The sequence below is a fragment of the Marmota flaviventris genome, chromosome 14 (genome assembly GCF_047511675.1).
Source record: "Marmota flaviventris isolate mMarFla1 chromosome 14, mMarFla1.hap1, whole genome shotgun sequence".
NCBI classification, from domain to species: Eukaryota; Metazoa; Chordata; class Mammalia; order Rodentia; family Sciuridae; genus Marmota; species Marmota flaviventris.
In genome coordinates this window covers 33,869,698-33,896,525 of record NC_092511.1, presented here as the reverse complement: position 1 = coordinate 33,896,525, position 26,828 = coordinate 33,869,698, and the positions used below count along the sequence as shown (strand labels likewise).

At 36.2% G+C, this 26,828-nt stretch overlaps 1 protein-coding gene across 6 annotated transcripts in view; it reads right to left on the bottom strand.

Annotated features, from left to right (window-relative positions):
* Positions 1-26,828, bottom strand: part of Mta3 (metastasis associated 1 family member 3) — a 165,408-nt gene that overhangs the window by 83,184 nt on the left and 55,396 nt on the right. For all 6 annotated transcript variants that reach the window (XM_071601527.1, XM_071601529.1, XM_071601528.1 and 3 more), the window contains exons 5-8: positions 26,384-26,447; positions 22,189-22,306; positions 9,449-9,551; positions 5,686-5,785 (exon numbers count right to left, since the gene is read on the bottom strand). In XM_071601527.1, coding sequence (XP_071457628.1) covers positions 5,686-5,785; positions 9,449-9,551; positions 22,189-22,306; positions 26,384-26,447 — 385 coding nt within the window. The remainder of the gene's footprint in view (positions 1-5,685; positions 5,786-9,448; positions 9,552-22,188; positions 22,307-26,383; positions 26,448-26,828) is intronic.

Genomic DNA, 26,828 nt, shown 5'->3' with positions numbered 1-26,828 from the left:
TAGCCAAAAACCACCTAACTGGGCACACAGGCTATACCTGTATAAACTCAATTCAGTTTTGATCAACAAAGTCTGCATACAGAAGAGTGGTCCCATAGATTATGTTGCCTAATGATACCTCAGTTTGTGTAAGCACACTGTGATATTAACACAACAAAAAGGACATAACACAATTCTCATGGCCTCTGCCCCTTTGCAGCAGGGATGTAGCTCAGTGGCAAAGGCTTGCTTCGCATAGACAAATCCCCAGTTGTCCCCCCTCAAAAAAAAAAAAGACAAAATTTTCTGAACCTCTCAGCTTACTTCTGCTTAAAATAATAATAGCAATTATTATTATTTAAGATAATGTATGTTATACAAAGTTACCTCTAAATTACTAAATACCAAAGACAGAAAAGATGAAAACACTGGAGAATAGGAAGGAACACACTAGACAAGTATAACAAAAAACACACAAAATGACACTCAAACTATAACTAAGGCAAATCCACAGTATCCTCTTCAAATCACTGAAGAATAGCCTTCAACCAGATGCAGTGCCACATACCTGTAGTCCCAGCTACTAGAGAGGCTGAAGGAGGATGACTGCTTGACTCTAGGAGTTCAATACCAACCTGGACAACATAGCAAGACCACAGTTCAAAGAAATTAAGTGTGTGTGTGTGTGTGTGTGTGTGTGTACAGTCTTCATTGGCAGAAACAAATACTGAGTCTTGAAAATTCAGCCCATTACCAAAGAAATCCATTTGCCATCCTACACATTCGCCAGCAGTGGGAAGCAGAGAGTCACTGCAGCTGCACACCAAAGAGCCCTCACACAGGCCCCCTCAGGGCAAATCCTCCCAAAGGTCAGCTGCCACAAGAGCCCTGGAGAATCTCAAGAACAGGTTTGTTCATTCTTGCTCCTCAAACTGGGTAGAAGAAATGTGCCATACTGTAGCAGGGGCCGCATGCCCAGTTTTAATCTGAGAAGCATTATATTATAACAATAGTGTTAAACTACAAGAGACTGGTTACATATATAACAGGGAATCTATACAAGGCAACATTAGATAAAAAATTCTCAGTTGTTTTAAAATAACAAAAAGTGTCTGATAGCTGAGGCCATAGCTCAATGGCAGAGTGCATGCTTAGAATATATAAGACCCTCAATTCAATTCCCAACCTCATCCCATGCCCCCCACTTAAAAAAAAAAAAAAAAAAGAACCATTTATGTTATGTGGCTAGCAGAAACATGGGAGGCTAGGGATAGGGGGAACACAAAATTCCATGGTTTTAGATGAATTCAACTATGTGTAAAAAACAAATTCCACACTATTCTTGTTTTATCGGTTATCGAAACATAACTATAGTATGGTCACCAGCAAACACATCAATAAAACAAAAGACAAGAAGTCCAGGGGCTGGGGTTGTGGTTCAGTGGTAGAGCGCTCGCCTCGAATGCGTGAGGCACTGGGTTCGATCCTCAGCACCACATAAAATAAATAATAAATAAAGATACTGTGTTGATCTACAACTAAAAGAAAAAACACACACACACATTACAAAAACAAAAAAAAGAAGACCAGATGCAGACCTAAGTGTATTCAGAACCTTAACAGGACACAGGACCAACACCATGTAACCACTGAAGCAGGGACAGGATTATGCAGTTACAGATGAAGGCTGCCAGTGACCTATCAGAAGCCAGGGGAGGCAAGAAAGGTTATTCCCTATAGGCTTCAGAGTGAGCATGGCCCTAATGCTGCCCTGAATTTAGACTTTTGGCCTCCAGAATCCTGAGTCCATAGATTTCTGCTGTTTAAGGTTTAAAAAAAAAATGACAACAAAAAGAATAATTTTAAAAAGAAAATTTTAAGTAAACAATGGACAAAGGCTATGAATCTAAAACACAAAGAAGAAAAACCTAAAAGAGCCAATATGCTTAATCCCATTAAATAATCAAGAGAATAAAATAAAAACGAGGAAGCATCAGGTTAGTAAACATTAAAAATCTGAGAACATCAAGTGCTGATAATCATATAAGGAAATGGATAAAGAATGCAGAGCACAGGGCTGGGGTACGCCTCACTGACAGAGCACACATTTAGCATATATAAGGCACTAGGTTTGACTCCCAGCACAGAAAAAGAAAAAAAGAGAGACTGCAGATCACTTAGTAATTCCCACAAGTAACTCAAGATGATTTGCTGAATGATAAAATTCTACCATGATATAATGTGGCTACGTGTCCTCAAATTTTATATGAACACTACCCTATGGTGGTTACTGTTACTTCTCTCCTGTCCATTGCTGTTAATTAAGTAACACTTATCAGTAATTGGAAATTTCAGGAGGTTATCTCCTTTCGAGAGTTACAGAACTAACTAGTGCAATTTTTACTACAATAAATGAATGTTTTTAAAACTAGAATTAGCTCGTCTGTAAACAGAAAATAGGAAAATGGCAGTTGACAAAGAAATTGTTGGTACATGGGAGGCTTTCTCCAGCATTCAGAGAAAAATATTTTCACAGTTGAGAATTTGGAGGGGGTTGGAGGTATTTGGGTGTGGTGGTTCATGCCTTTAATCCCAGCTACTTGGGAAAATGAGGCAGGAGAATCACAAGTTTAAGGCCAGCCTCAGCAACTTCATGACAGCCTGTCTCAAAAATAAAATTTAAAAAGATGTGGGGTTGTAGTTCAGTGAATAGAATCAGCATTCCATTTAGTTATAGCCTAGAGTACTTTTTTTTATACATGCTCACACAGGGATATGTTGGAATTTTCAACACAGCGTTATGAATAATAGCAGCCGGTCACGGTAGCACATGCCTGTAATCCCAGCAACTCAGGTGGCTGAGGCAGGAGGAAGCTAAATTCAATGCTAGCCTCAGCAACTGTGAGGTGCTAAGCAACTCAGTGAGACTCTGTCTCTAAATAAAATACAAAATAGGGCTGGGGATGCAGTTTGGTGGTTAAGCACCCCTGTGTTCAACTCCCCCCCAAAAAAAAAATTAATAAGAGCAAAATAAAAATGTTTATAAAGCACTCCTGATGCTCAGTAATAACAGAATATATAACTAATGTGGTCTAGCTATGACAGTGCATAACTATACTCCCAGCTACTCCGGAGACTGAGACAGGAGGATCATTTAAACCCAGAAGTTCAGGGCCAGCCTAAGCCTGTCCCTTAAAAATAAAAATATGCCAGGCATGGTGGTACATGTGTTTAATCCCAGCAACTCAGGAGGCTGAGGCAGGAGGCTGAGTCAAGAGGCAAGTTTGAGGTCAGGCTCAGTAACTTAGTTAGACCCTGTCCCAAACTAAAAAATAAGATGGCTGGGGACACAGCTCAGTGGTAGAGCACCCCTAGGTTCAATCCCATGTGTTGCAAAAACTAGTTAAATAAAAATAATAATGTGGTACAGTATTATATTAAAAATACAAATTTACAAAGCAGCTAAAATGAATGAGCTAGGTATATGTGTATTAACATGGCTAGATCTCAGAAAGAGGCAAAGGACAGAATGTTAAACAGTAAATTTAAAAACAATGTCTTTGGAGATAGAAATACACAGAACTACAAAAAACACAGACTGTATACATAGATTTGTTACAGAAGCTACTTAATGACAGGAGGCAGGGGTGACAAAGGTAGGAAGTACAGATGGAGAAAGACAATTAGGATTCAAAAAGAGACTGAGGGATTCAACATTACCTACATCATTAAAAAAATTAATCAGAAGAACTAAAATATTAACATTTGCTTGAAGTGGCATTACGTGGAGTTTTATTACAGTATCCTCTGTACTGTAATTTGCTATTATTATTATTTATAATGAAGAAAAAGAGGCTGAGAGGAAGCATAATAAAATGGTAAGAGTGTTCCACCCTGGTAATGAGAACAAAGCTTTTTGTAGCTGCTGCTGTACTATTTCTCAATTTTTCATAATAAGCATACATTAATTTTAAAACTGGGGAAAATAATTCTGAATAGGGAAAAAACATAGGTGGTGAGTAGATTCCATGTAGTACAGTCCTGGTTCATAAAAGTACCTGCTCCTTGAAGGTTCACATAGACATGACATTTGCCCTCTTAAGTCTATAACAAAATAATCTCTAAATCCTAGAAAACCAAAACACAAACCCATTTTGAAACTTGTACATAAAATAGTAATATACGAATAGAGAAAACTTTCACCTATAAGCAACATTTTAGTCTTTGCAAAAGAATTTTTAAAAAATGGTTCCATGATCATTATTGACTGCTAATGATTACATTATAATCTCTAATTGTACAAAAATACACAGAAAATATAAGGAATAAATTTGATAGGTACTCCAGTTGAGTTTTTCATTATCACAATAATATTGTGTGGAAAGTATCTCAAACTGGTATACGATCAGGTAGTAATAAAACCATCAGGTGCAATGATGCACGCCTGTAATGCCAGCGACTCAGAAAGCTGAGGCAGGAGGATCACAGATTCAAGACCAGCTTCAGCAATTTAGCGAGGTCTTGTTTACTTTTCTTTTTTTGGTATGGGGATTGAACTCAGGGGCACTCAAGCACTGAGCCACATGCCCAGACCTATTTTGTATTTAAAAACTTAGAAGGGCTGGGGATGTAGCTCAGTGGTAAAGTGTTCCTGGGTTCAATCCCCAGAACCAAGATGATGATGATGAATACATCTATCATTGTATTCCATTCCATCACAAAACTGAAACTTTTGTCATACACAATGAACACTATTCAACTAGCTTAATCTCACCGAACCGTAATCTTAACTATACAAGGAGAAACTACTAGGACTCTCATAAAATGTTATAAGATCAAATATGGTAAATAACTTCAACTGATGGAAAACCTCCAGGGCTTAGAAGGTGAAGAAAAAGAAACAAGTGCCAGGCCCAATGCTCATCCATCAATGGCATTAATTGTACAAGTCAGCTGAATAAGGGAAGTTTCAATTGATCCCCAAGTGGAAACAGTAAACAGACTCAGAAGACAAAACCACAGTGGAATAAAATAAAACAGAAACAAAAATTTTAAATATTGATACTTTAAACGTTGATGGTGCATGACAAGAGAATAAGTCCTATAATAACAGATTCATTCACTTGTATATAAAAAATTATGTGTGATCAGACAGGGGTTGTGCTCGCCTAGCACATGGGAGGCTCTGGTTCGATCCTCAGCACCATATAAAAATAAATAAATAAAATAAAGGTATTTTGTCCAGCTACAACTAAAAAATAAATAGTAAAAAAAATCATGTGTGATCTACAACTATATAAGTATACAGATGGAACACAGAAAACAAGTACAACAGTAAAACAGTTATGTCAGAATGGTGAATTATGTTCACCAAAATATTTTTTTTTATCATTTCCTACCAACTCTGTAGATTAGTCTTCCTTATTTGTTTCAGTTCACCAAAAAAAAAGAGAGATAACCCAGGTAGTAACCCAGCCCAGCCCAGCCCAAGTCAACCAAGTAGTAGGAACTGCTAAGAACCAGAAAGCACTCAAGTCTGTAACGTTTTCATAATCAAACATATAACAAAGGCTGGGGATACAGCTCAGTTGGTAGAGTACTTGCCTCACATGCACAAGGCCCTGGGTTAATTCCTCAGCACCATATTAAAAAAGAAAAAAAAAAGGTAACAAAAGGATAACCCCAAAATTTCAAAGTGCATCTTACCAACGTGATGTCTCGGGAAGCTGCAGCGGCGCTCATGTGCAAGCTAGGCTGCCTCACAGAACTGCTACAGTCCAGGGCTCTAGCAAATGTCCCAACAGCCCTGAATAAACCAATCACAAACAGGAAAGAGTAAAGCCTTTATTATTTTTTATATTTTAAAAAACACAATGTGTCATGGTTCACTGTAAATATAGAATTTTTGTACTTATAACTATTTAGTACCTATTAGCAATTCTCCTCTTAAGTCAGGAGAAAGGAAGCCTCTCCTAGGTGAAGTAAATTGGGCAAATAATAGATAGATAGACAGATAGATAGATAGATAGATAGATAGATAGATAGATAGACAGACAGATAAAACCACACTGCATGATGAATGAAAAATTCTAAAAGAAAGGCAAAACACATTGTTGCATGTTTAAGAATCAATTATCCCAGGAAATGGTTTCATTTGTTTCTCTTTTGTTGTTATTGTTGTTTGTTTTTCTGGTCTTGAACTCCTGGGCTCAAGTGATCCTCCTACCTCAGCCTCCCAAGTAACTGGGAATACTGGAGCATGCCACTGAGAATTTTCTTTTGTAAAATTTAATACAGGGGGCTGGGGATACAGCTCAGTTGCATGCAACAAGGCACTGGGTTAAATCCCCAGGAACACAAAAAGAAGAAAAAAAAAATGATTTAATACAGGTTGAATGTTCCAAAAATGTTCCAAAACCCAAAACTTTGAGAGCTAACATAATCCAAGTGGAAAATCCTATGCCACGACACTTTGTTCCATGCACAAAATTATTTAAAATATTGCATAAAATTACCTTCACCAACATATATAAGGTGTATCTGAAATATAAATAAATTTTGTGTTTGGACTTGGAACCCACACACAAGACACTTCATTATATATTTGCAAATATTCCAACATTTAAAAAATTCTAAAATCAAGAAAAAATTGCTGGGCTTAGTGGCACCTGCCTATAATCCCAGCAACTCAGTAATCTGAGGCAGAAGAACTGCAAGCTCAAGGCCAGCCTCAGCAACTAAGCAAGATCTTGTTGTCAAAATAAAAAATTAAAAAGGACTGGGGGGGTAGCTCAGTGGTAAAATGTCCCTGGGTTCAATCCCAGCACACACACACACACAAAAAAAAAAAAAAAAAAAGTAAGGGAGAGGGAAAAGAAAAGAAATGAGAAGAGCAGAGCCAATATGGGCATGAAGAAGGAAAGAGAAGAACTATTAGAAAATAACATGGAGTAAACCATTTTGTGTTCATATTTGTTCAAGAAATGTAATTACCTGCAGAGTTCTGACCACTTTTTTTGCCCAAATTGTGAAATCCCAGTAACATTTTTTTCCTTTAGCTATAATTAACTAAAGCATTTCTTGTATATATAATAGATTTCTACTGAATCCCATTAAGAAAAACAAATTTCCACCACACTGGTATTCACTGATGAAAAGGCCTTCCTATAGGTGAGGAACCTTAATCTCAAAAGGTGCAGCACGAAAAGAACAGGATATTCGGGGCGGGGGTTGTAGCACAGCAGTAGAGCGCTTGCTTTGCACGTGTGAGGCACTGGGTTTGATCCTCAGCACCACATAAAAATAAATAAAATATCGTGTCCACATATAACCAAAAATGTTTTTTTTTTTAAAGAAGACGATATTCACTACTTCTTGCTTGTAGTTTAAACATGGTAACTGAGGAGGCCTTAAAAAAAAAAAACAATTAAAATAGAACATATGTGAAAAACTACCACAATATACAACTATTTAGTTATCACAAAGCGAACATACACAGTTCACCAGTATCCAGGTCAAGAAATAGAAGGTAATGGGAGCCTGAAGTAGGAGGATCACAAGTTCAAGACCATCCTAAGCAACTTAGGGAGACCCTGTCAAATAAAAAAGGCTGGGTACGTAGCTCACCCTGTGGTGAGCTTTGCTCACACAGAATCACCCAGTACGGATACATTTATGTAAATGTCTGGCTTCTTTTGCTTAAAATGCTGTTTGTACAATTGTCCACATTGACAGGTGGAGCTATATGAATTTATTTTCCTTGTTATAGAGCATTCTTTTGATTTCCTTACCCCACCTCTACTTTATCAATCACCAACATTAGGTATTATAGAACAAATATTAAAGAAATTTTGTAAACTCCTTAGCAACCCTCATTCTGATTCAAGGGAAAAGAACATACAGCCTTTGGGGATCAGAAAAAGGGGTGTGGGGACAATAATGCAAGTCAAATTTGTCACCTGCAATGTCTCCTAAACAATTTAGACAACTTTCTGGAGCCTCTAGATCAGGGGTTCCACTATTGATATCATTTCTATTCTTTGAACTTCAGTTTTCTCTACTCCACACACTGGCTCCTCCCCAACAATATACAAGTGTTTTAATCTAATCATTCAGTGGCCAGGCTTGTGGGCAGTGGATCTGAATGCCAGCCAGTAGTATAGTGTGCACTTCTACAACCAATACCTCTAAGAACAACTCTGGCTAAGCCTGCTAAGCCTATTTTCTCCTTTGTATGATGAAAACACAAACACAGAAAATCAAGAGAATAGAATAATGAAGACCTTTGCCCCCACTGTCTAGATCTAACTAATTCTAATATTTTGCAATGTCTGATTCATGTTTTAAGGAAATAAATATTATAAGCCTGATTAGAGCACTCTCAATATACTCCCAAACCAAATATGTATATTTATGCCCATCTATATATAATATACATCCCATTAATGAACTAAAGCACTGTTTTGCACATTCTATAACTTTTAATAAATGACCACACTGTATGCATGTATTAATAAATGATCATACTGCATATACCTTCATTAGACATTACTTTTGAGATTTATCTCTTAGCTACTATGTAGAGCTCTAATTCATTCATTTTAATTGTTGTAAAGTAGTATTCCATTCTATGAGTATACCTCAATTCATTCATCTACTGCTTGCTGATGTACTTTTAGTTTTTTCCTCCAATTTAGCCACCATTATGATGCTTCGAAAATCTCATTTACTTTTTGCTTTGTTGCAATTTTCCCCATGAGCATCATTTACTTCTATAACTGAAAAAATAAAAATAAAATTCTGTTCCATTCACTTTTTCAAGAAAAGAGGAAGGGTAAGAAGAAAGTTGGCAAGACTGAAAGCTCTCAAAGCAAAGCCCTGTGCTTAGCAGGACACCTTACTCATGCAAGGATGCAGAGTACATGTTGCACATTTTAACGGAACCGGAACAATCCATTCTAGAGTAAAGCCATGTTCAGAGCAAAAGAAATCATTGCTTTCATTAAAGGTATGGGATTTCAGGTGATGAATTTCTTCTTTATACGTTTCTGTTCTCTTAAGCAATGAAAATTAATAAATCTATTTTTAAACTGAAATAAATGATAGTAAATCATATTACTCAGGAGGCAGTGTGACACACATAAAGCTTCCTTACATAACTAGAAAAAGATTAATACAACTAATGGGGAAAAGTAAGCACATAGAAAAAAATACACACATCTATAACTTCTTTTATAAAATGAAATTTCTTGGGGCTGGGGATGTGGCTAAAGTGGTAACGCGCTTGCCTGGAATGCGCGGGGCGCTGGGTTCAATCCTCAGCACCACATAAAATAAAATAAAGATGTTGTGTCCACCGAAAAGTGAAAAATTAAATATTAAAAAATTCTCTCTCTCTCTCTCCTCTTTAAAAAAATAAAAGAAAAGAAAAAGAAAAAGAAATTTCTTTACTCAAAGATGTCATACTTACCGAGCTACAACTAAGAACTGGTCAATCTGTCGGTCTGTAAGTGGGCTATTTGGATCCCAAACTTTCATTTCCAATTTTGACTGTTCTCTCTCATCTGATTCTCCTGCCCAAGAACAAAGGAAAGAGTCTGGGTTACTCACAAAGCACACTGACACACGTGGCGGGTAACTACGCTCACAACAGCATTAGAAATGCTCCAATGTAAGGTAAATGTTCACAGTTTTAATACATTCTTTCAGACAGCAGATGAACAAAACCTGATAAAGTGAACAATGAGGATAATAAAACCAAACCAACCATCTGGTATCAGCAGTAGCATTCATTTCCTGAGCACCTGTAGGCGTGAGGCACTGAGTCCCATGCTAAGGAATATAAAGATGAAAGAGAAATCATCCCTGCCATAAGATACTTCAACTATGATAAAACATGTGCATAAATGCCTTTGATACAAATAAAAGAAATAGATGTCATAAGAGACATATTAATATGGCTGAAAGAATCCAAAGACTAGAGAAATCATGTCAGACTAGCTAGGAAACAATGTCACGAAGGGAGCGGCATTTCTGCTAAGAACTGAAAGGTTATGAAACCCTGGCAGAGGAAGAGGACTTTAAAAAACTATGAGAACAGGAACAAAGTCATGGGGTATTAAAATGTGATAGAAAAATAGCTCTTTTTGCCTGGAGAACATTAAGGGGAATGAGAAAAGATAGTCAACAGAAGGGGGGTTATGAACACATTACTGGAGATTCTACACAGATTTTCTGAACAGATTTTATTTGGAGGTAATGGGAAGCTATTGCCTGTGCATGTACATGGCAGGGGCCGGGGATGAAGGGGGACTGGTGATTGAACCCAGAGGCTCACACATGCTAGGCAAGTGCTCTACCACTGAGCTATATCCCTAACACATTTTACTTTATTTCCAGAGAGGGTCTTACAAAGTTTCCCAGGCTGATCTCAAACTTAAAATCCTCCTGCCTCAGCCTTCCTCGTCACTGGAATTACAGGCATGTACCACTGCACCTGGCTAAGCCTTTGTTTTTTGAGTAAGGGAAGGACAAAACCAGAACCAAACTTCAATTGTCCTAGTTAGCAATGGTACGTGATTTACTCTGCAAAGGTAACTGATGAGGTCAAAAATATGTTATCCAATTCCTTTGAGTTCCACCTGCAGTTAATGAATAAGCAGCTGAAACATGGTGCTAGAATAGCAACAGAGAGTGAAGAGAAGATTCAGGATGCCAGTGACACATGGAGGTAGAGGTTAGATTTCAAGTCTTATGGGCTGTATGGATAGTGCTGGCATTGGCAGAAAGAAGGAACACAAATAGGAGGTGAAGGCCAAGGACTCACTATGGTACAAGATGCTTTAACATCTTACAGGGAGATACAACCATTGGGCAGGACTTGATGCAGAACAAAAGATGGTAAAAGGAAATAGGCCAAAGGTGATAGTGCACGCCTGTAATCCTAGTGACTTGGGAGGCTGAGGCTGAGGCAGGAAGGGGAGCAAGTTCAAGGCCAGCCCCAGCAACTTAGCAAGACCCTATCTCAAAATTAAAAGTACTGCAGATGTAGCTCAGGGATAAAGTGTCCCTGAGTTCAATATTCAGTCCAGAGAGAGAGAGAGAGAGAAGAAAAGAAGTAAAATCATAAGAGTCAACTGGAATTTTTCTTTATGACTATGAATTCTATTGGATTAAGTAAGAGCTCTTTGCTGACAGAGACTGAGTTTGGCTTTGTTTTAATTTTGATCACTGCCATGTGTAATCAGGCAGCATGCCTTATACTCAGTGACATCATATCATGAAACCGAAGAGTCCCTGATGACCGACTCCTAGCACAGGAGCAAGTGGATATCAATGGAACAGGAGAGGACAGACGAGGTGCCACTCAACCTGCAGTCTCAATCAGCCCACTGCTGTCAGGATAGAGATAGTAAAAGGTAAGTAACTAAGGGACCAACTGCCACTCCCAGCACAAAGTAGGAGCAGAGCAGAGCAGAGCAGAGCAAGTGCTTAGCCACAGAGATCTAAAAAAATTTGAAGTTTTCATTTTTCATAGCTTTTGTTTACAAAAACCAACATTTCCCCTTTTTTTCTTTTGCCTATTTCTCTTCCCACCCTTCTTTTAATCTACAATACAGGTTCACTTTTAAAGACCAGTTAAAAACAAAAAAGCTGCAAAATATGAAACTTGAGAATGGAGACCAATAAACTTCCCTGTATCTTAAAAAAAAAAAAGTAAGAATTATTATGGCAAAAATGAAATACAGGAATGAGCTGAAGTGGTACTATTCAGTATTCAGCCCCTTCTGTTATATTCTGCAGAATGTAAGGGTAAGACTGATATTTACTACTGAAATTTGAGTTAGTTAAATTGATAAATTTCAACTACATCCATGAATCTACAGTATATATCAGAATTTATTATAAGAATTCTAAAATGAATTGCAAGCAATAAAAATACACTCCTGGATGCACTCAGACTAACACCAAACATATACACAATGCCAGAGAACAAAAAACAGCAACAAGGGCTGGGGTTGTGGCTCAGTGATAGAGTGTTCACCTCTTATGTGGGAAGCACTGAGTTCAATCCTCAGCACTACATAAAAATAAAATAAAGATGTTGTGTCCATCTACAACTAAAAAAAAAAAAAAAAAAAAAACAGCAAAAAACTAAATAAAGAAATGCTCTATATCAAACAATGTGGATAAAATGAAAGCCTCATTTTTGATTAACCAAATAACTATATTCATATAACAGTTTGACTATCTTTTCACTGGGAAAAGCTCTTGAATGAACCTATAATTTGTATTACTAGATTTCATCTAACCTAGCAGCAATATCCGAATGGTCTATAACAGTGATGAATTTCATGATTTGGTCATGTGCATTCTTAGCCACTGTAATAGTCTCACTTCCCTCCTGCATTTATGATAATTCAGACAAACACTGAACTCCTACAAATGTACCTGACAATCAACTACATCACTGTGTGCAACTTCCTATTTTTGCTTCATATAATTTTGAAGAAATGCAGATAGAGAGATGATTTTAAATGTTTGTGTTATACCTCCAACTATATTTTAAAATTTCTAGAAGAGACAGAGTGCTTCCTTTAAGAGCACCTAATGGTGTTCACATACTCAGAAGAACTAAGGCTGCATCACATTTTCATTCAAGAGGCCCTTTCCTCAACAACAGGAAACTTTCTTTGTTCAAACTACAACTCATTTTCTTTGTACCAGTTAACACAGCACTGTGCTCTTATGTTACATTTAATTCAGAAATACATAAGATAAGGATGCCATTTATTACCATTTTTGTTAAATATTGTTCTGAAAGTTCAAGCCAAAGTATAAAGATATGAAATAATGAATAGTGAGTTACTAGAAGGACATCAAAAAAACAAATATAAAAAACTTGGTGACATTTCAAACAAAGAAAATGTTTCAAAAATGACATTTGCTGTGAAAATAAAAATATACAGTATCATTTTACAAAAGTATCTCTCACTAGATTAAATGTATAAAAATTTAGTTTCAGGAGTATATAAAATAGTTTTAATGATTTCTACAAATCAAATACTTTTTTATTAAAATAAGAAGGGAAAGGATTAACCAAACTGAATGGTGTTATAAAATACAGCAACAGTAATCAAAACGAGTTGGGCTAGCGGTGAAGCTCTGTGGTTGAAAGCTTGCCCAGGCCCTGGGTTCAAGTCCCACTGGCCCCTTCCAAAAAAAGTGTTGATTAAAGTGCAGAAATACGTTGGGCATGGTGGCACACACCTGCAATCCCAGCAACTCAGGATGCTGAGGCAGGAAGATCACAAGTTCAAGGCCAGCATCAGCAACTCGACAATAATTTGTCTTGAAATAAAAACCGTGAACTCATGCTTTCTCCACTGAGTATATGTAGGCCCATATGTATAGGGTCAGTGAAATTAAAAACAGAATCCAAGATGCAGGGTCAACCCCTCCTTTTCAAACACTAGAGAAATGTTTTCACAGCTTCTTCATCTATAACTCAAAGCATCCCAATGTGGTTTTAACATAGTAGAAAATGCCACAGATTTTGAGGCCACTAATTTGGCTGGTGCTTGCACTAGAGGAAGGCACTTCTATAGAATCTCTTCCTTTTTATCTTCTGTGGTACTGGGGATGGAATCCAGAACCTTACACATAGTTGGCAAGAGCTCTACCACTTAGGTACATCCCCAACATTTTTTTTTAACTTTATTTTTGAGGCAGGCTCTCACAAAATTGCTGAGGCTTGCCTTAAACTTGTGTGATTCTCCTCAGGTTGGAAGTTTGGCTTAGTGGTAGAGTGCTTGCCTAGCACATATGAGGCACTGGGTCCAATCAGCACAACATAAAAATGAATAAATAAAGATCTTTTGTCCATAAAATAAATAAATAAATAAAGGTATTGTATCCAACAACAATAACAACAACAAAAAACCCTTGTGATTCTCCTGCCCCATCTCCCGAGTAGCTGGGATTAAAGGTGTAAGGCACCATAACCGAATACCTTTTCTTCTTTTTTTTTTCCTCCATAAATTCTCAACTGTGAGAATGAATTCTTATTTTTCCCTAACTGGAGAAAGCCTCCCATGTACTAATATAATTTCTACTTTGTCTACTGCCATTTTCCTATTTACTGATTACAGATGAGCTCATTCTAGTTTTAGAAACATGCATTATTGTAGTAAAAGATGCACTAATTAATTCTGTAACTCTCAAAGAGAGATAGCTCCTGAAATTCCTAATCACTGACAAGTGTTTAAGTAACAGCAATAGACAGAGTTGGACAGGAAAGAAGTACCAGTAACAGCTACAGAGTGTTGAGCCCTGTGCTAAACACTCCATGAGAATTATTTCCTTTACTCACCAGCCACAGTGCTTTGATACACTCCATAAAGAGGAAGTTACAGGGATTGAATCATTTCCCAAGTTTATCCAATTAAAACACATCAGCCAAGTTTTACCCAAATTTGTGAACCCAGAATAAATTCTAGTTTAATCATTTAATGTTATTATAATATTTAAACAGAAATTTTAATTAACATGTAAAATAATTTTTTTCTTAAAATTCTAATATTCCAACATATTTAAATAAAAATTCCAAATTTCCCACATGATATCTTTTTCTATGGAAAATGTGTAAGTGGCTTATTTAAACTTAATGTAAGATTTAAAATCTGAAAAAAAACTTTACCTTCATTTGCAAATTACATTCTCATCATTCTAGACCTCCAGAGTTTGTTAGGTGGTAGGTAGCCACAGTGAATTTTAAAATTCCAAAGCCACAAAAACACTTTTATTCACTAGCAAGAAAATGACACAACAATCTTTTAGAATCCATCAAGATATGTTCTCCAAGAAAGCAAGCCTGAAACATATTCTGGCATGGTACTGCTCCTGCCACCTACCCAGGATATTAATTCTAGTTCTACATTTCATGCCAATGCAAATGGGAATCTGGCCACTGGTCAAAATGTACCCACTCGGGAGGTTGGGGGTGTAGCTCAGTGGAAGAGCTCTTGCCTAGCGTAGGTGAGGCCCTGGGTCAATCCTCAGCACATTTAAAAAAAAAAAAACTAAACCAACAAAAATGTGCCCACAAGAGTATCAAAAGGTTAGTGTGCATCTATTAAAGCTAAATCCGAACTATCTATTTATGAATATTATATTTTCTACTATTTAATTTCTCTGCAATCAGATCCTGGCTATACATAGTTTTTTCATTGATGGCAATGTCTGTGTTTTTCAAGTGTGGTTTAATTGTTCGCATATCTATTGGTGTCCCTACTCCCTCCCCCTCTAAAACATATTCATTAGGAAGAAAAGGGAAGAGGGGTTCTTTAAACATTGTATCTAGTTGGTCACCTGATTGCAAGTGAACAGAAAAATTCTGGATAAGCTTAAAGCTTGAGGTTGCAATAAGAATCCAAAATAACTTCTTCATTTATGATTTTATAAAAAATTGGGTCAGGTACAGTAGAGCATTCCTCTAATCCCAGCAGTTGAGGAGGGTGAGGTAGGAGGATCACAAAAGGGTAACCTAAGCAACCTAGCAAGACACTGTTTCACAATAAAAAATAAGAAGTGGTAGCCCTGCATTCAATTCCCAGGAACTACAAAGAAAAAGGTGGGGGGCATTTCTATAAAATCTACAAATGTGATGTTCCTTATTAAAGATGAATGTATAAATAACTAACAAGTTATAAACTTAAAAATAAACTTAAAAATGTAATAAAACCTATATGACTAAAACTGTATGGGGGGGGACCCTACTCCCATAATATTTAAAAGTAGCCTTGAAAAAAGGAAAACTCATCTCTGGTTAAGACACTTAAACATCATCAAAACGTCTATTCTCTCTAGAGAACTTAATAGGAGGAGGGGTCTTTTCAGGTGTTCGCCAAGCTGATGATAAAAGTTCATTAGGAAAAATAAGAATGTAGCAAAAGGTAAGAAAACACTGAAAGATAAGAGCTAGGACTGGGACTATTCTCAGGCCCTACCACATATTACCAATTCTCTGTAATTAAGCAGAGAGGCACAAGAGCACAGAGAGACAAATGGATCAGAACACAAACTCAGAAACAGACCCATACAATGCTCAATATTATAAAAACAATCAATATATCCCAACCAAATTAGAATTCTAACAAAATCCGAACGGAAGAAATCAACAAATTAAAGACAAACTTCAGCAGTAAGGAAAAAAAAAATCCATAAAGACCTACATCCCACTCCCAGGAAATGAGGGAAGAGGGTTGGAACCATTCTGTGGTGGAATGCTTGCCTACCTAGAATCACATTTTAAAAAATTTAAAAAGAGAGAGAGAAAACTTTCCATATCGTAAAACATGTAAATGATAAATAAATAAGCCCCATAACAACCGCACTATGGAATACAGTATGTAATTTCATATGTATATAACAAGCAGCCTGGAGGAACATGTTAAATGAATAAAACTCAGTGACAGCAATTAAGAAGAGATACCCTCAGAGATACTTTTATTTTTAGTATAACTGCATTTCCGACATTTTGTGTTATTTGCAATAAAATAAACTTTAAGATAGAAAAATGGAAAAAGACAGAGAATACAGTGGAGTCCCTTGGTTTTGCTAGGTTACAAATGGAAGTAGACTCAACATAAGTACTTTATTTTTTAAAATTTTTTCTTAGTTGTTGATAGATCTTTATTTATTTATTTATACGTGGTGCTGAGAACTGAACCCGGAGCCTCACACATGCCAGGCAAGTGCACTACTGTTGAGCCACAGCCCCAGCCCAACATAAGTACTTTTACTACACAGTTTCCTGAAGATTTTGTACCAGGTATGCAGTACTCACCAGTAGCTCAAATGGTAAACCCCTGAGCCCAATGGCTCACCAGGGTACCTCAAGAAGCTCAATGAGGATATGCTTCCCACTCTGTCCATAACAATCAGATTTTCTTATTTAAGGTTGTATTGTGTAATATTTCTGAAAAAACCACTCACCCACAGAAAAACTAGGAGAAACATTGTGTTAAAAGTCAACTAACACACAGACCCACATAAATCAATTAACACTTGTTCATGAACTATAAGATATACCATCAATAAATATTCATTCCCATTTTGCTAATATGAAGGATCCTTTGTTAGATAGCAGGCATAACTTACAACCTGTTAAGAATCATTGCTCTCACCTGGAAAATACAAACCTAAGAACCACGTGTTTTTTTCTGAGAACTGAAAGAATAAATATTGTACTTTATCTATTGTTTCCTAAAATAATTTTTTTTAAATTCCCAGCTAGGTATATATGTTTTCCAAATTATATCCCACCCTTTATGCTTTTCGGGGGCCAATACTATATTCAAATGGTTTTTCAAATAAATAAGAGCTTATGAGACAGTATGATCTGGTTTTTGTTTTGTTGTTGTTTTTGGTTTGGGGTTTTTTTTCCCCCCATTGTTATTTGAAGCATTCCTACCTGTATTTGGTTCAGCACTTATTCATATCACTAATAAGCAAAAATATGAAACTTTACTATATGTCTAGGCTTACACACGATGCTCAAAGGAGAGCCACAGAATAAACATCCCTGAAAGACCACACTTATAAAAGTCGAATAATAAAAACAGTATAAAAGATTATGTGAATGACCTGATCTACAGAGCCAACAGAAGTGAGAGACCACATTTAGGGAAGAATAATGGAAGGCTGCTTGGGAATGCAGAACCAAGCGGGGGGACCTGTGCAATGAGTACACAGATGGACTTGCAGAACTGTTTTACTAGAAGAACATACATTTGTCAAAAACTCACAGAATTGTACACTAAAAAGGGTGCGGTTTACTGCATATAAATTCTAAGTTAATTAAAATAAGAAAATACCCTCATACAAATGACAACTTGGAAGACAGTTTGGCGGCTTCTACAAAATTTTAAACACACGTGCCCAATGATTTAGCAATTTCACATCTTGAAACACATTTTCCAGTTATATCTATAGAGCATGCAGTATACATTATAAAAGAGGATACTCATTGTAGCACTAGTTATAAAATTAAAAACCAAAATTTTTTAGTGAAATAATGTTTACTAATTAATTACTTAAGTACAATGTTGTAAGTCTAATACCAAACACTAAGGACTCTAAACATCCAAAACTGATTTCTGTGAGACAAGGTGATTTGCACAAACATGAAGGTCACAAGCAATTGAATGTGGTGGCTCACACCTGTAATTCCAGCTGCATTGGAGACTAAGATAGGAAGATTACCCAGTTCAAGGCCAGCTTGTGCAACTTTAAGACCTTGTCTTATAATAAAACTTAAAAAGGGATGGGGCTATAAATTCAGTAGTAAAGCCCTTGCCTGACATGTAGTAGGCCAGAGGTTCAAACCCTAGCACTGCAACAAAAAAGGTTATAAACAATGTCTCAACCTGTAATAAACTCACTCACTACAAACAATCCACTCAAAAAAACTGCCAAAACAGTCAATAGAGACTTGGCATTTTGCTCTCCCAGCATTACTGACTTATCCTCCAGGTATTTGAATTTGTAAGAATTTTGAAGTCTGAGGCTTGATATGTTTCATAACCACTCCATTTACCCACCACGGACACCCATGTATCCTGTGATCTAACTCTTGTGTGTTATCTGTTGACTTAACTTTTGAGTTTGGTTTCTAGAAGTAAAAACATGCAAAGAGAGAGAAGAACCCATGGAAGAGCATATTCATTTTAATAACCAGATGGAAGCCAAACAAAAGTAGAGGGCTTTTTGTGCAAATCGCAAAGACCTTCAAGGAAAGACTAATAAATTCTACACTTCTTTTTTTTTATATTTATTTTTTAGTTGTAGTTGAACACAATATCTTTATTTTATTTATCTATTTTTATGTGGTGCTGACGATCAAACGCAGGGCCTCGCATGTGCGAAGCAAACGCTCTACCGCTGAGCCACAATCCCAGCCCCAGTAAATTCTACACTTCTCTATTAAACAAATTTAAAAGTCACTATTAAAATTATTTTAAATCAGGGGTTGTGGCTCAGCGGTACAGCGCTCGTCTCCCATGTGTGAAACCCTGGGTTCGTTCAATCCTCAGCACCACATAAAATAAAATAAAGGTATTGTGTCCACCTACAATTAAAAAAATATTTTTAAAAGATTCTTTAGGGGCTGGGGTTGTGGCTCAGTGGTAGAGCACTTGCCCAGCATGTGTGAGGTGCTGGGTTCCATCCTCGGCCCACATAAAAATAAATAAATAAAGGTATTGTGTCCAACTACAACGAAAAAGAACCCAAAATATTCTTAAAAAACTCTTTTAAATCAAATGACAAAAGTGGAAATACTTATGGACAAAGGATAAATACCTTTAATATTCAAGAAGTTCTTATCAAGGGCGGGGGTTGTGGCTCAGTGATAGAGCGCTTGCCCAGCATGTGTAAGGCACTGGGTTCTATCCCTGGCACCACATAAAAATAAACAAATAAAATAAAGGTATTGTGTCCATCTACAACTTTTAAAATATTGTTTAAAAAAGTTCTTATCAACAAATAATAAAAAATAAGAAACCAGATTTTAAAATGCATAAGGAACCAGGCACAATAGCACATGCTAGTAATCCCAGCAGCTCAGGAAGCTGCCTCAGCAAAAACGTGAGGTGCTAACCAACTCAGTGAGACCCTGTCTCTAAATAAAATACAAATTAAGGCTGGGGATGTGGCTCAGTGGTCAAGAGTTCAATCCCCAGTACAAAAAAACAAAATGAAACCAAAAAAAAAAAAATGCATAAGAAATTCACAGAAGAGCTAAAAGTAACCATGGCAAGCATAATTATAATTTTTTAAACATTTATTTTTTAGTTGTAGGTTGACACAATACCTTTTTTTTTAATGTGGTGCTGAGGATCAAACCCAGTGCCTCACACATGCTAATAAGCAAGCGCTCTACCTCTGAGCCACAACCCCAGCCCATAATTATAATTTTTAAAAATAAATGCTCAAATAAAAAAAAACAATGATATATGAATTTATCTAGAAGAAAAAGTAAAAACAAAGGCAGGCAAGAGTCCTAATGACAAGTATTGGTGGGAGAATCTGTCCCTCATACATAAAAATGCAGGGCAAAGGATTTTTAGTATCTAAAAAGTAAATAAAGGGGTGAATGGATTAGCTCAGCAGAAGAGCACTTGCCTGGCATTTGCAAGGTCCTAGGTTCAAACCCCAGCATTACAACAAAAAATTTTATATACCATTTCATTTCAAGGGAGTTGTGACTTTAAAAACATAATATATGTGCAGATTTTCTGTCAGCATCTTTTGTAATGCCAAAAAAAATGGCAATACCTAAAAATCTATCATTAGGAGACTGGAAAAGGAAATTATACATCCATCTGGGGGAAAAGACACTCATACATTGCTGGTGGGGCTGCAAATTGGTGCAGCCAATATGGAAAGCAGTATGAAGATTTCTTGGAAAGGGAATGAAACCACCATTTGATCCAGCTATCCCTCTCCTATGTCTACAACCAAAGGACTTAAAAACAGCATACTACAGGGACACTGCCACATCAATGTTTATAGTAACACAATTCACAATAGCTAAACTGTGAAACCAACCTAGATGCCCTTCAGTAGATGAATTGATAAAGAAAATATGGCATATATACACAATGGAATACTACTCAGCATTAAAAGACAATAATATCATGGCATTTGCAGGTAAATGTATGAAGTTGGAGAATATAATGCTAAGTGAAGTTAGCCAATATCAAAAAACAAAGGCCGAATGTTTTCTCTGATAGAAGGATGCTGATTCATATTGGGGATGGAGGGGGGACCATGGGAAGAATGGATAAACTCAGATAGGGCAAAGTGGAGGGAGGGGAAGAGAGAGGGAGTGGGGGCAGGAATGAGATGGACATCATTACTTTAAGTACATGTATGAAGAGTACATGTATGAAGACACAAATGGTGTGACTCTACATTGTACAACCAGAGATATGAAAAATATGTATATATGGCTATATATGTAATATGAATTGAAATGCATTCTGCTGTCATATATAACAAATTAGAATAAAGTTTAAAAAAAGAAATTATACATCCATGGAAAGAAAAGAACAATAATGTCACAAAACAGAATGAATTCACTCTATTTATGTAAAAATGCCAGTCATATACTGTTGAGAAAGAAGTGGTTACAAAATAACATGTGCAGTGTGCCACTGCATGAGAAGTGTTCCTGAACCTTGCAAGCCAGGTATGAACAAAAGAAATGCCCTGAACAGTTACAGTATGCATATAGAATGAAGGAGAAGAGGCGGCATTCATTGTCTACATTACACAGTCTAATTTTTTTTTTTTTTTTGGCCAGGAGGTATTTGGGTGGTGGTACTGGGGGTAGAACCTAAGGTTCTCTATCATTGAGTCACATCCCCAGCCCATTTCAGTTATTATTTTGAGAGAAGATTCTCACTAAATTCCTTAGGGCATCGCTAAGTTGCTGAGGCTAGCTTTGAACTTTGAAGCCTTGTGAGTCACTGCAATTACAGGCATGTGCCACCACTCCCAGCTTTAATTTTTATTTTAAGGCAGGGTTAGGTAAATTGCCCAAGCTGGCCTCAAACTTAAAATCCTCCTGCCTCAGCCTCCCAAGTAGCTAGGACTGCAGGCATGTGCCACTATGCCTGTGGCATTTCGTTTTTTAACAGTAAAAATATTTTACTTTATTTTAGAAAATAGATCTTAGTGTACAGTTGTGACAGGAGAAAGAAAACTAAGTCTTGCTAGGAACGATCTGTTTTTAAAAATGCAAAGCTTTGAATTCTTCTGGTACATAAAGTACCCAGATCAGCTTTAAAAGAAACTACCAAAATGTAGCTGTTTGCTAGACTCCGTGGCCACCTGGGCTAGATGACTTCAAAGGGATTCAACAATCTCAAGGAATAAGCATACCACATTAAAACACAAGTTCAAAACCACTAACGATCTTAAAGCTATACTTACAGACAGATATAGCCGTAAAACTCAAAATCTCTGAAGTCACAAATGAATAACTGATGAGAGAAATCATTTCCCACTGCTATTTGTTATGCTTCTAGGGCTGGAAGGGCTCATAACTCTACTCTTAAAGTTGCTTCTTGCACATGAGGATGAGAATACTTGAATTTCAAAATACAGGTTTTCATAGGACTTGAAACCCAAAAGAAAACGTACCTTCTAAGAGCATTTCTGGAATGTCTGCTTGGTATCTAGGACCCACTCTGATTTCACCTTTGTCAGCTAATAGTGTTTTCACTGAGGGGTCATAGACCAAGGAGTAGAAAAAGGTATCCTGAAAAAAATGACAGAAAATACCTAGGTAAACTTAATTCCTTTTACTGTTTGTAGAGCAATAAAATCAATGTCGCAATAATAAAAGCATAAAACTTCAGAGAATATATAAAATTTCCTTCATGTGAACAAATTCATAAGTCTTTAAGGAGAGTACAGTGTTATTGTCATCATGTATAATAGTGCAGAATTTTAAAAAGCAAAAGAAATAGCTTTAACTAAAGTAGATTATAAGGTTTTATTATTTGTTTTAGTTTTTTTTTTAATACCTTTATTTTATCTATTTTTATGTGGTGCTGAGGATCAAACCCAGTGCCTCACACATGCCAGACAAGTGTGCTACCACTGAGCCACAAGCCCAGCCCTATTTGTTATAGTTTGAAAGAGAAAAAATTAACTGCTCTAAAACAGAGTTTTGGAAAGCTAGCAAAGTTAAACCAAAACTCAAAGGTCAGACACCTAAAATCAAGTATCTTCTAACCTCCAATGTCTGCACCAAGTAGCAGGCTGTCTTCATGGACACAGGCACTCTAATTGTTTAAGTGTCCATACTACATTTTATTCAAAATATTAAAAGACACACACATCTCACATTGACTACACTGTGTAAGAGTTGAATTTACATGTAGTTTATGAATATTACAGTAGAAATTTAATTGAATACTTACTAATTATAATTCTGCAGTTCTCTTTTAAATTCTGAAATACAGGTATGTGTACAGACAGGCATACAAACATAACTAAACACACCACCCACCAATAGAACACATAAACACTCCAATGGTCCCTTAAGAAGCTCAAATGCCTAGAGTTACGGGGCTTAATGGAGAAAATGACCTGGCCACCAGTACTGTACTAAATTCTGAAGAGCCACTGGAGTCTAAACCAGCAAAGTCCTATCCTCTGCTTCCCATCAGGATCAAGAGATCATGTATTGTAAAATTCTCTGCATTCTATGCTAGAAGGGCTTATCCCTACCATCAGCATGTTACCGAGATCAGCCAAGCAAGCTGCAAATAAGAGATAACTACCAGACCGTGAAGTGACTCCTTTTAGGGCTCTTACATACTATAGTAAGGACAAAGGGGAAAAAATAAAGTTATTCCATTCACTGAGAAATTCCACATGATATTTTAACCATGGATCACTGTCAGGAGAAAAGATTAAACAAGTGCTAAAAAGTGACACTAATATGTGATATTTGTGCATATTTTAAATGTTATCTAAGAAGTAAAATCTGTAAGAAAACATAAAAAACCATCCTCCTTAACAGAGTAAGAGGGGATGATCACTATGTACTCAGGGTTCTTTGTTTTGCTTTCTAGACAAAAACAATAAAGCATATTACTCAGTATCTGAAAACACTGCTAATGGCTCACCATGAGATTTAAAACCAGAGATACCTAAGGTCCCTTTTAATCTGTAAAACTCATTAACATGGTGATCCAATAAAAAAGAATTTTAGGGGACTGGGGTTGTGGCTCAGAGGTACAGCGCTTGCCTAGCATGTGTGAGGCCCTGGGTTCGAGCCTCAGCACCAAATGAAAATAAATAAATAAAAGGTATTGTGTCTGACTAAAAATAAATATTTTTTTTAAAAAAGGATTTTAGGCACAAGGGTTGAGCCCAGAGGTAGAGTACTTGCCTAGCATGTGTTCAGTCCTCGACAACACACACACACACACAAAGAAATGAGTATACTTAGAGTCAAACAGTTGTTTAAAATCCTTAGATCTGTGTGTACTGATACAGGAAAATATTTGAAATATGTTTAGACTATATTATAAAAAAAAGTTTTAAGAACATTTAGGTCAGCCAATTTCATGAACAGTTAAAAGTAAAGGATAATGATTACAAAGCTGTTCTTTGAGTTAACAACTTCAAATATGTCAATCTCAATATTTTATGCACTATTTATTTATTTAGTGGCACTGGGGAATTGAACCCAGAGCACTCTACCACTGAGCTACATCCCCAACCCCTCTTTTTTTTTTTTTTTGAGACAGGGTATCCTACATTGTTCAGGCTGGCTTTGAATTTGTAATCCTCCTGCCTCAGCCTCCTGAGTAACGAGGATTACAGACATATGACGATGTCCAGGCTCAGTATTTTATTTTTTTAGTGGTAAATGCACACAATATCTTTATTTTTGTTTATTTTTTTATGTGGTGCTAAGGATTGAACCCAGTACCTCATGCTTGCGAGGCAAGCGCTCTACCACTGAGCTACAATCCCAGCCCCTCAGTGTTATTAAATGACTAAAAAACCAAAACAGATCTTTCAAGGATGATCTTGTAATAGACAAGAGAGCAAGTCTAAATCACACACACACAAAAAAAGCAGTATTATTTTCCTAATTTTTTCCTCCTGCAAAGAGAGAGAGAGATTAATTCTTCCTAGCCCAAAGATTGAAATGGAGCAAGTGGTGAAAAATCAAATCAGGTATCAGGTAAGATGATAAAGATCTTTTCTAAGTTTCATCAACTAAAGTCCTTAAGCAAATACAATAAATGAGAAGGGGGGAAAAATCAATTAAAAAATTCCTCTTATCCAAATACACCAATAAAATACACTGAAACATACTGAATGTCTTGCCATTTTATTTCTTCTTCTCTGAACTAATGTTAATTTCTGAGCATTATTTTTTTAACATTTATTGTTTAGTTATAGTTGGACACATACCTTTATTTATTTATTTTTATGTGGTGCTGAGGACCAAACCCAGAGCCTCACACATGTTAGGCGAACGCTCTACCACTGAGCCACAATCCCTGAGCATTATTATTATTCCATCATTTTGTACAGACTAATGACAAAAATCTACCATCTTTTTTAAATTTCACAAGCATAAGTTATAAAGGCTGTTACATTTTATCCACTTTGAAAGTTTTTTTGTGTGTTTTCTTGTGGTATGTGTTTTTTTTCTTTTCTAGTTTTTTAAAATAGATTTTCTAGTGAACAATAGCTCCCTTGTTTATATTAAAGTTTTTATGTTATATTTTCTTCTTCTGAGATAGGAACAATGCTTTTGAGTATAGAAGAAATACTTTTTAAAAGAAAATATGTCTCTAATTCTTTTTTAAAAATACAGTTATGTAATAAAGAATAGGGGTGATGAGGTTGTAGCTCAGTGGTAGAATGCTTACTTAACGTGTGAAGCACTGGGTTCGATTCTTAGCACTACATATTAAAAAATAAAGATCCATTGACAATAAAAAATATATTAAAAAAAAAGAATGGGGAAGGGCGAAACAGTGGTGCTTCTTTAGGAGACTGAGGCAGGAAGATCATAAATTTGTAGCCAATTTGGGCAATCTAGTTAGACTTTGTCTCAAATAAAAAGGGTTGAGGTATAGCTAAGTGGTACAGTACCCTGGGTTGGAAGGAAGGAAGGAAGGAAGGAGAGAATGGGGTGGGGAGTATTAAAAAAAGAGAGATTAAACACTAAAACATTAATAATAGTAAAATATATTCCCATAATACTAATGATATTATTTTAAATGTTATCTAATCTTATGTATACAATAGAACATTCTGTTTATAAGAGCTTCCTCCTTCCAATGAAGTACATGTTCTATCTAATTCAATCTGTTAAATGTTTCTTGTTGAGGTTCAGAGAAAGAAATATTATTAATTGACAAACTTTATTAGGATTCCAGAAAAGGAAACAAACCAACAATGGCAAAATCTCATCTGGAAAGAATCTAAAAGAAAAGCCATTTATTTAAAAAACAAAAGTAACAGAGTATACTGAAGTATTCATTTGTTAAAGCCAAAATATAGGAAATAAGTATACCAAACAAGTACACTAAAGTATCTATTTATTTAAACCAAAAGTATTTATCTAACTTGTGAAAGCCTTTCACTGGTGACTAAAAAAACAAGGCAGAGTTTTTGCTCTTACCTCAATTAACCAGGGAAATGAAATTACACAAACACATTCTAGTCATTACACCTTTACTGTAACACTATAATGGTGTAATAATGATTTGGTACAAAAGGAAATAAAAACAAAGATATGGGCTTCACATGAAATAAAGAGGGAAAAACACACAGAACAGGAATGACTATGAATTACCTCTTTCTCAAGATATGACAATACTGATTCTGTCTCGTTCAGAAGAGCAACACTGCATTTTCCCCTGTTGGAAGATAAAAACATGAATAAGTGTCAGTCTGTCATCAGTTACCTTCACAGTGATGGCACATGCAAAGCCAGGAAGACTAAAAGGCAGGAGTAGGATTAAAACTAGGTGGCAGTTTTGAAGTTCTCCTTGAAAAATTGAATTTAATAAAAAAAAAAAAGAAAGAAAGAAACTAGATGGCAGTTAGGAGTATATTTAAATGCATATATTTAGACCACTTATACCTGCTTTTCAACGCTAGTGCTGGGTAACATACAAAAAAAGGGCTGACTTTGTAGGTATTTAGAGAGATCAGGCCATGACAGAAACTGTATGAGTGATAAATACTAACAACTTGGAACATTTTATTTCCTAATTAATAATGGAGGGAAGTGGATA